This window comes from Carex rostrata, chromosome 26 (assembly GCF_964058835.1).
Source record: "Carex rostrata chromosome 26, lpCarRost1.2, whole genome shotgun sequence".
Classification (NCBI taxonomy): Eukaryota; Viridiplantae; Streptophyta; class Magnoliopsida; order Poales; family Cyperaceae; genus Carex; species Carex rostrata.
In genome coordinates this window covers 6,564,412-6,572,632 of record NC_135943.1, presented here as the reverse complement: position 1 = coordinate 6,572,632, position 8,221 = coordinate 6,564,412, and the positions used below count along the sequence as shown (strand labels likewise).

The following is an 8,221-nucleotide window of genomic DNA, read 5'->3' as shown; positions in this document are numbered from 1 at the left end:
GGGGGCGGGGGCGGAGGGCGGTCTGCTATGCATAATGGCCCGCCCTTTGGAGAGGCGGTCTGGTTAGAGTGTGACCCGCTTCGTGAAGGGACGGTCTGCTTGTTGTGTGGCCCGCTTAGGTACCCGGCGGTCCGTTTGATTTTTGGGCTGCCTCAGACTCAGGCGGTCGGAGCATTTTTAACAAAAAACAACATGCAATGTTATTTTTAAAATTTTGTTTTTTAGAGGGTATTAATAAAAATGGCCAGATATTTATAAAATTTTCATATCAACAAATATCTTTTTTTTTTTGTCTCAGCCACTGTTGTCCGTGATGTGAATTGGATTGAAACGACACATTAAAACCGTTAGAAGATTTGAAACTGATCTACCTCATATGTGTGATGTGTCAACAACGTGCGAAAATTTTAAATTTTATAATTAATTTAGTATAAAGTCAAACAGTTAAAATTAGAATATTTATAAACTAATTTAATATATATATTTTTATAATATTTTAACCACTTGACTATACAAAATTAAATCGAAAATTCAAAAATTCAAAATATTTGCATGTAGGTGCATCACTTGTAAAATAGATTAGTTTGAACGGTTTGAATTTGTCATTTAAAACTAATCAATAGATCTTAAGAACTCCATGGTTCTACTCTGAATTGTATTAATACCAGATAAATTGAACAATTTTAGGCATTATGGTGAATTTTTTTTAGAAACCATAAATAAAAAAACAGATTTTATCAAACCAACTTGATTGCTTTGTTTTTTACAAAAATCATAAGAACCGAGATACCATATTGGTCCCATTTTTATTTTTATTTTGGACCGAACTGACAATTCGGTCCAAGTCGTTTTCACATATTTCTAGGAAAAAATACGTTAAAAAATTGTGAAAATATTTCGGACCAAATTGTCATTTCGGTCACAAAAAAATAATTCAAACCGAAATAGTATTTCAGTTCTTATGGTTTTTGAAAAAAATAAAATAAAATAATCACGTTGGTTTCATAAATTTTTTTTTTTTATTATTATTATTATTATTATTATTATGATTTATATAAAAAAAATATTCCATTATGGTTGCCGTTGGAGTGAGGCCAAAAGTCGTGGTCTATCTCCATCCGAGGTTTACACTTGAAACGTGTTACGTGTGAAACAGTGAAAGGAACTTTGATCTTCTCAAAGATCAAAGGATGCGCTGTGAATTGTGATATCTACTTCCTTGTCTCCTTTTCTTGAAAGAAATGCACTTTTCTTTCGCATGCAATGCATTAAAAAAAAAACTAATTTATTCAATAAATCTCTGCCTTTTTTCCTTATAAAAAACAACCTCATTTTAATTTATAAAAAAAAATTGATAGTTTTATAAGATTTTCTTTTGTTTCTTTCTACAGGAAAGTATATATATATATTTTTTTTTACAACAATTTACATTTCAAGTATGATAATTTCTACAGGAAAAGCATATTTAATTTTTGCATGCTTTATTTTAAAAATATATGAATAAATACAGGAAACAACTATAATCCTTATTTTAGAAAAAAAAAACAAAAACACTATGCAACTAATAAAATTAGACCACCAACCTAATTCATATAACACTATTTTTAAAATAATTTAAAATTTGAAAAAAAAATAGAATATTTATTACGAATTTCAGCAACCATTATGTCAAGTACATTTTGAAATAAAGAAGAAGAAATTGCTTGATTTCATGTTCCTTGGGAAATTTCCCGAGATTTTTAAAAATACCATATTACCAAAAATGATAAACCAAAAAACCAAAAGACCTTTATAGTGGCTGTATCTAGGGGATGCGGCCACCTTTTTTTTTGGGATGCTGATAACAATCCCCGCAGGTCTATCCCCGCAAAAAACCCCGCACTAACTGCCAAAAAAGTCATGGGGGACCGCTTAATCATTAATACTCCGCAAAAAATGTTAGTATTTAACTTGAAGCATCAAAGTATTTATCCTGAATTTGCAAAGTATTAATCCCTATGCAATGATCTCTATTTATGACTGAATAAATCAATCCATTAATTGTCCCCACACAATTTTTTTTTTTTTTTTAATTGTCCCCGCACAACTAGGGACCATTAAATAAACAATCCCCTCATAAATACTTGTCAGTTATCCCCGCACAAAATTTCCTTTTTTTTTTGGATTGTCCCCGCACAATTGGGGACCATTAAATAAACAATCCCCTCACCCAATGATAAATACTTCTCACACATAATGATAAATACTTTATGTTACATAGATAAATACTTCTCAGATATAATTTCAATTTTCAGTATAAACATCAATGATAAATACTCTAAGATATAATGATAAATACTCTGTGTTACATGGATAAATACTCTATGTTACAAGGATAAATATTTTATGTTACATAGATAAATATTTCTCAAACATAATTGCACTTACAGTAAAACATCAGTGATAAATACTCTTAGACATAATGATAAATACTCTCATATATAAGGATAAATACTTTATGTTACATAGATAAATATTTCTCAAACATAATTGCAACTTACAGTAAACATCAATGATAAATACTCTCATACATAATGATAAATACTTTATGTTATATGGATAAATACTTTATGTTACATGGATAAATACTTCTCAGAAATAACAAATAAACATTTATTAACAGGGATTGTTATTAGATAACAGTATAATTAATGCGGAAATTATTTTTAAAGGAATAATTAATGCGGGAATTGTTATTAGAGGAAAGCATAATTAATGCGGGAATTGGTATTAAATGACTCTAATTTAATGCGGGGATAAATGAAAATTTTTAGCCAAATAAGTAAGGGGATATGACAGTTAAGGAAGTGAGAGAGTGCGGGGATAAATGGGGGGACAGGGGTGAGGGGCTTGTTATAATAATAATTATTTTTTTTAACAGGTTAAACTGATGCACGAGAAGGCAAAAAAAAAAAAAAAAAAGGTGGCCGCATTTTGGGGATGCGGCCATGCTATTTTTCGATATTTCACAGCATTATGGTCTTTTGGTTTATCATTTTTGAAAATATGGTATTTTTAAAAATTTCGGAGAAATTTCACTATCATGGACCAAATAAACTTTTTGTTAAGAATTTAAAATTGATTGATTCTTGATATGTTCATTTAATAATCAATTAAAACGGTCTAGCTGTTGGCCATTTTAACCAGACACTTGGGAGGCGCAGGAGCTAAATACATTAAATATAGAAATTTACAAATACATTAAATATAGGGGAACTTCATCTATACTTCTCGAAAATATTGAAATTACTTATTTCTCCTTTTATAATCTATAATATTATACTTACTTTTTAAAATTTTAAAAACTCACAAATTTATTACATTAAAACTCATTTTAAATTCATAAAGTTCTCATTTTATTCTTTAAAAAAAATAAAAATACATAACATGTGTAAGATGTGTTCGGTCTTCTAATTAGCTGGTTTATGAGAACAAATAACTCATTTTCTTGTGAAGCGTATACTTAAATGTCACTATGTATGTGTCCGAAATAGAAAATTAAATTATTTGTCCTTACGAACTGATCAATTAAATCTATTACACATGCTAAATAAGAGATAAAATGAGAAATTTATAAATTTAGAATTACTTTTAATATAAATGACAATAGATTTAGTAAGTTTGTGAGCTTCTGAAATATAGTAGGATTCATATGATATTGTGAATTTTAGAAGAAAAAATTCATAATTTAAAATTTTTAAGAGACACATAAAATTCTCACTTAAAGCATCAACATCAGTAAAATTAAGAAAAAATAAAAATAATTAGCAAGTACTAAATAAAAATTAAGATAATTTTAATTTATAAATCTCTACACTCATGTAATTTATTTATTTTTGGTGCTTATGTCAGCAATTATTATTATAAAAAAGGGAAAGAGCCAATAAAAATAATTATAAAGTATATTTTAAATTAAAATTACGTTTTATACTAAAAAATTGGAATGAAAATGTCGCTTGATTTTAAAAATTAAAAGGAAATTTAAGATGCTCTTAAATATATGATTGACTTATAATGTATAAAAAATCACGATGACTTCCGCAAGTTTTCATCTAATCTAATAAAAATATATAATAATTGAAGAAAGGAAAAACGACAGGTAGCAACGATCTGTCCTCTGGAATTTTTGATTCCGACGGTACCTGACGTACAAATTGTAAATCCAACCCGTTCTTTTAATATGTTACGAATCTCAAAACAAAGCTCCAGTAGTTTCCATAGGCACCGGATTGAGTTTAATCCGGGTCGGATTAATCTGAACCGTTCTTTTATAAATATTGTACCTCAGGTACCTGGGGGGATACGGCCTCCCGCTGAGGTTGGCTGGTATGAATTCGTGTCCTCTGAGATACCTCAATTTTTGCGTGACCGACGTGTCCGGTGTCTATTCGGAAGTAGCTCGGGGACCCTATTATTTTTGCTTTGAGATTCGTGTAGAACGTCTTTTAAACGGTTGTAATTTTCCAAAAAACACGCAAAAGTTGATATATCTCAGACGATGCGAATTTGGCTGATATTTGATGACCTGGCCTCATGAGATAATAACAGCATGTATTTCTCCAGTTTTGTTTGAACTGGAGAAATCCTGTTTTTGTCTCCTCCAAATAGACCAAGCATCTCCTCCACTCTCGAATTAGAACTCCAAGTTCAGTGTAAAGAGAAAGATCGAGAGAGAAATGGCGGAGACTGACGGATACGGTGATCCGACGAAGATCATGGTGGCAGTGAACGAGTCTTCTTTAAAGGGGTACCCTCACCCCTCCATTAGCAGCCGCTCCGCCTTCGAATGGACGCTCTCCAAGCTCGTTCGCTCCAATTTCTCCGGATTTAAGCTCCTTTTTGTCCATGTACAGGTCCCAGACGAAGATGGTAAGCTTCTGGTCAAAATTTGGTATTTATTGTTAGTATCTGTTAGCAAATCAAGCCATATTTGTCAAGTAATTTTATAGAAAACCTAAAATTTTCAGTAATTGTTAAATTACCAGCATATACCATGTTTGGGTTGGTACAAGTGTTACCAGTCCAGTGGGGGTAAGATACTGACTAAATGCAAAATTAACCCAATAAGATACAGCTCTGGTGAATGGAATTTGGCGCAGCAACCAACTCTTGGCATTCATACGAGGAACCAAAATTGGAGAGTTTACTCGTGCTATTTTCATAATTTACACATGCATTCTAAATAATTAAGCTGATTATTACTTTGTTTTAATTCGGTGTTGTATTGTTTTTCCCCTTGTTATTAGGATTTGATGACATGGATAGCATCTATGCATCTCCTGGGGATTTTAAGAATATGAAGGAGAGAGAGAAGATTAGAGGCGTCCACTTGCTTGAATTCTTTGTCAATCACTGCCATGAACTCGGGGTAAATTCTCTCCCAAGTTCAGTTTAATTTATTCTAGGATTCCCACCTGTTTACTGTGTTATGGAGCACGTTGCTCCGGTTTATTTTCACACATAATGCAAGGGTCTATACCTATACTATTGAGAAATATATATTATTGATAAAAAGACATTTAAATTATAATTTTTGCATGATCAGAGGAAACATGTATTTCGGAATTTAAGAAAATAATGTTTTAGTACTACAGTTGATCAAGAATCTGATTTTTGTTTTTTGTTGGCATTTCAAAAATATTTGGAGACCCTGTAACTGATACATACAGGACAATAAAGTATAATTCTCCTTGGTTTGATCTATTTGCATCTTGCTTTTGACTTTATTTTTGTTGTGTCATTGAAAAGATAAATTGTGAGGCTCGGGTAAGACATGGAGACCCAAAAGATGTGATTTGTAGTGAGGTAAAGCGGCTTCAACCTGATATGTTGGTTGTTGGTTGTCGTGGCCTTGGTCCCTTCCAAAGGTAACTGGTTGAGTTTTAAAATTTTATTCCTACAGTTAAAATTCCAGTCTTCTTCTTTGGATAATACCAAATTCATGTGCCTTCGTTCGGTTTTCTTTCCGTTGGGGTGGTTAGTGGGTCTTTTTTGTCAAATATGTAAAAAAGCCCTGTCTAGTTAGACCTTGGACCAAGTCTTAGATCTAACTATTTAATTTTGGGTATAGAAAGATAGTTGAAAGCAACTTCTGATTATTATTTTACGAATAAAGGATGTGAAGTTTGGATAAGGGCACTCTATAGATGATCATAAATTTCCTTTTCTTATTTAATGTCTGGTGAGAACTTAGACAAAAACTTTTAATATGTATTCTGTACTATGCTTGTGATTTGGAAGCAAAGGAAAAACTTGTCTAGTACTGTTAATGAAATAGCCAATGCTCCATCTGAGATATTGTATGAAAGGACCTAATGATTTTTCTTATTGTAAGTAGTTGGCATAAGGCCTACTAAGATTTCATTTAATAATAAAGAATGTTACATGGTGTAAGCCATGCACATCTGTGGTAAATAAACAAGAGTGAGTCTATGGTACTATGCATATTACGATTTGTTACCGTGCTACGGCTCTATATTCGAGTTTTCAAATCTTAACGGTCGATCCGAACCGTTCATCTTGTTCTCCATATTAATATGTGTTTGGAGACCAAATTTTACATTTTTTGAAATTTTTTTACTATTTTTTTAGATTTATTGAAAATCACTGTTTTTGGATGGTCCAGAATTTTCAGATCAAGTGATTTTCTAAATATCTAAAAAAATAGTAAAATTTTTTCAAAAAATGTAAAATTTGGTCTCCAAACACATATTAATATGGAGAACAAGATGAATGGTTCGGATCGACTGTTAGGATTTGAAAACTCGAATATAGAGCCGTAGCACGGTAATAACCCGTGATATGCATAGTACCATAGACTCACTCAATAAACAAACTAATTATCCAGGCCACATCATTAATAGTTACACCCTTTATAATTTTGGATCCTAGTACAAAAAGTTCATATGAAAGATTAGTCCATAGACGACCCTCTTGAAAATCTAAGCTTGCTGAAACACTCTGGATTCCCCGGCTTCTGTTGTGAGGACTCCATGTTATTCATTTAATTTTTTTTTTTTTTTATATTTGCAAAAATTTAGGGTATTTGTTGGTACTGTTAGTGAGTTCTGTGTGAAGCATGCTGATTGCCCGGTGATCACCATTAGACGCAACGCAGATGAATGCCCACAAGATCCCATTGACGACTAGCCATTAGATTGCAGTGAGAGGTCTCTCTCTCTCTAAACTCCTGTATGTATGTAAAACTGTAGACTATTTGTTTTGATGGATATGCATTGGTACGGTATGGTATGTTTGTACCAGTAAAGGTTTTATTGTTATTTTGATGGATTTGGGAAAATGTTTCATGAAACAGTATTGGCAATTTTTTAATTTGTCATATAATATTTTACTATGAAGTATTAATATGTTCTTTTTATGTCTTCATAATACAAAGGCAGCTCAATTCCAGGTAAGAAACTGCTAGAATATCTGCAATGGCGCTTGGACCTTGGTACATCCTCCATATCAAAATGAATTAATCTAACACAATCCATCATTAAGTAGGAATCTAGATCCCACTTTCCCTCTAAAACAAAAACAAGAAATAAGAAGGAAACAAATAAAACAACAAAGGCATAAGAAAATAAAATAATGAAGTAAAAGAAAACCAGAATGAAGTATTCTGGTAGTCACTTGGCATCATGGATGCAACATATCTAATCTTCTGGTATTAAATACCATTGTTCCCTGGTATTCTTCTCCCTCCAACTCCAAGCTCTGGATGTATGGTATTACCTCCGTACGGTCTTGGCACCCCTCTGATTTCTTTCTTCATTGAAGATTTAACTGTAGGGAACTTGATCTCGATGTCGCCTTTCCTTGTCTGAGATACCTCAGTTGGTTTCACCATTGAGAAATCTATTCCGAACCCTTTGCCACCCCTCTCTAGGTCACTCTCTGAGTCATAAGACCTATCCATCAGGTCTAGTTTTGATCTAGATATGCGGCGGCTGCAGAACCGACTGATTAAGCAAGCAACAACAGCTAGCACAGCAATCATAGTCAACACAACAAACACCGGCCCGAAGGAGCCCTTTGAGTTGGATGGCGGATGTACCGGGATGACATTTGGGTATCCCATTGGCTGAGTGAATGTTGACATTGTGGTAGTTCGCTCTCTCTTTCTTTTGGTCTGTGCGTGTGCCGGTGTGACTGTGTATGGGTGGGTGTGTTTAGTGTA

At 32.6% G+C, this 8,221-nt stretch overlaps 1 protein-coding gene across 1 annotated transcript; it reads left to right on the top strand.

Annotated features, from left to right (window-relative positions):
- Positions 1 to 4,593: 4,593 nt before the first annotated feature.
- On the top strand, positions 4,594 to 7,390 carry LOC144544317 (universal stress protein A-like protein). Its single transcript, XM_078292784.1, has 4 exons — positions 4,594 to 4,908; positions 5,286 to 5,407; positions 5,788 to 5,906; positions 7,080 to 7,390. Exons 1-4 carry the CDS (start codon positions 4,716 to 4,718, stop codon positions 7,186 to 7,188), a joined length of 543 nt encoding a protein of 180 aa, XP_078148910.1. The 5' UTR covers positions 4,594 to 4,715; the 3' UTR covers positions 7,189 to 7,390.
- The last annotated feature ends 831 nt before the right edge of the window (positions 7,391 to 8,221 follow it).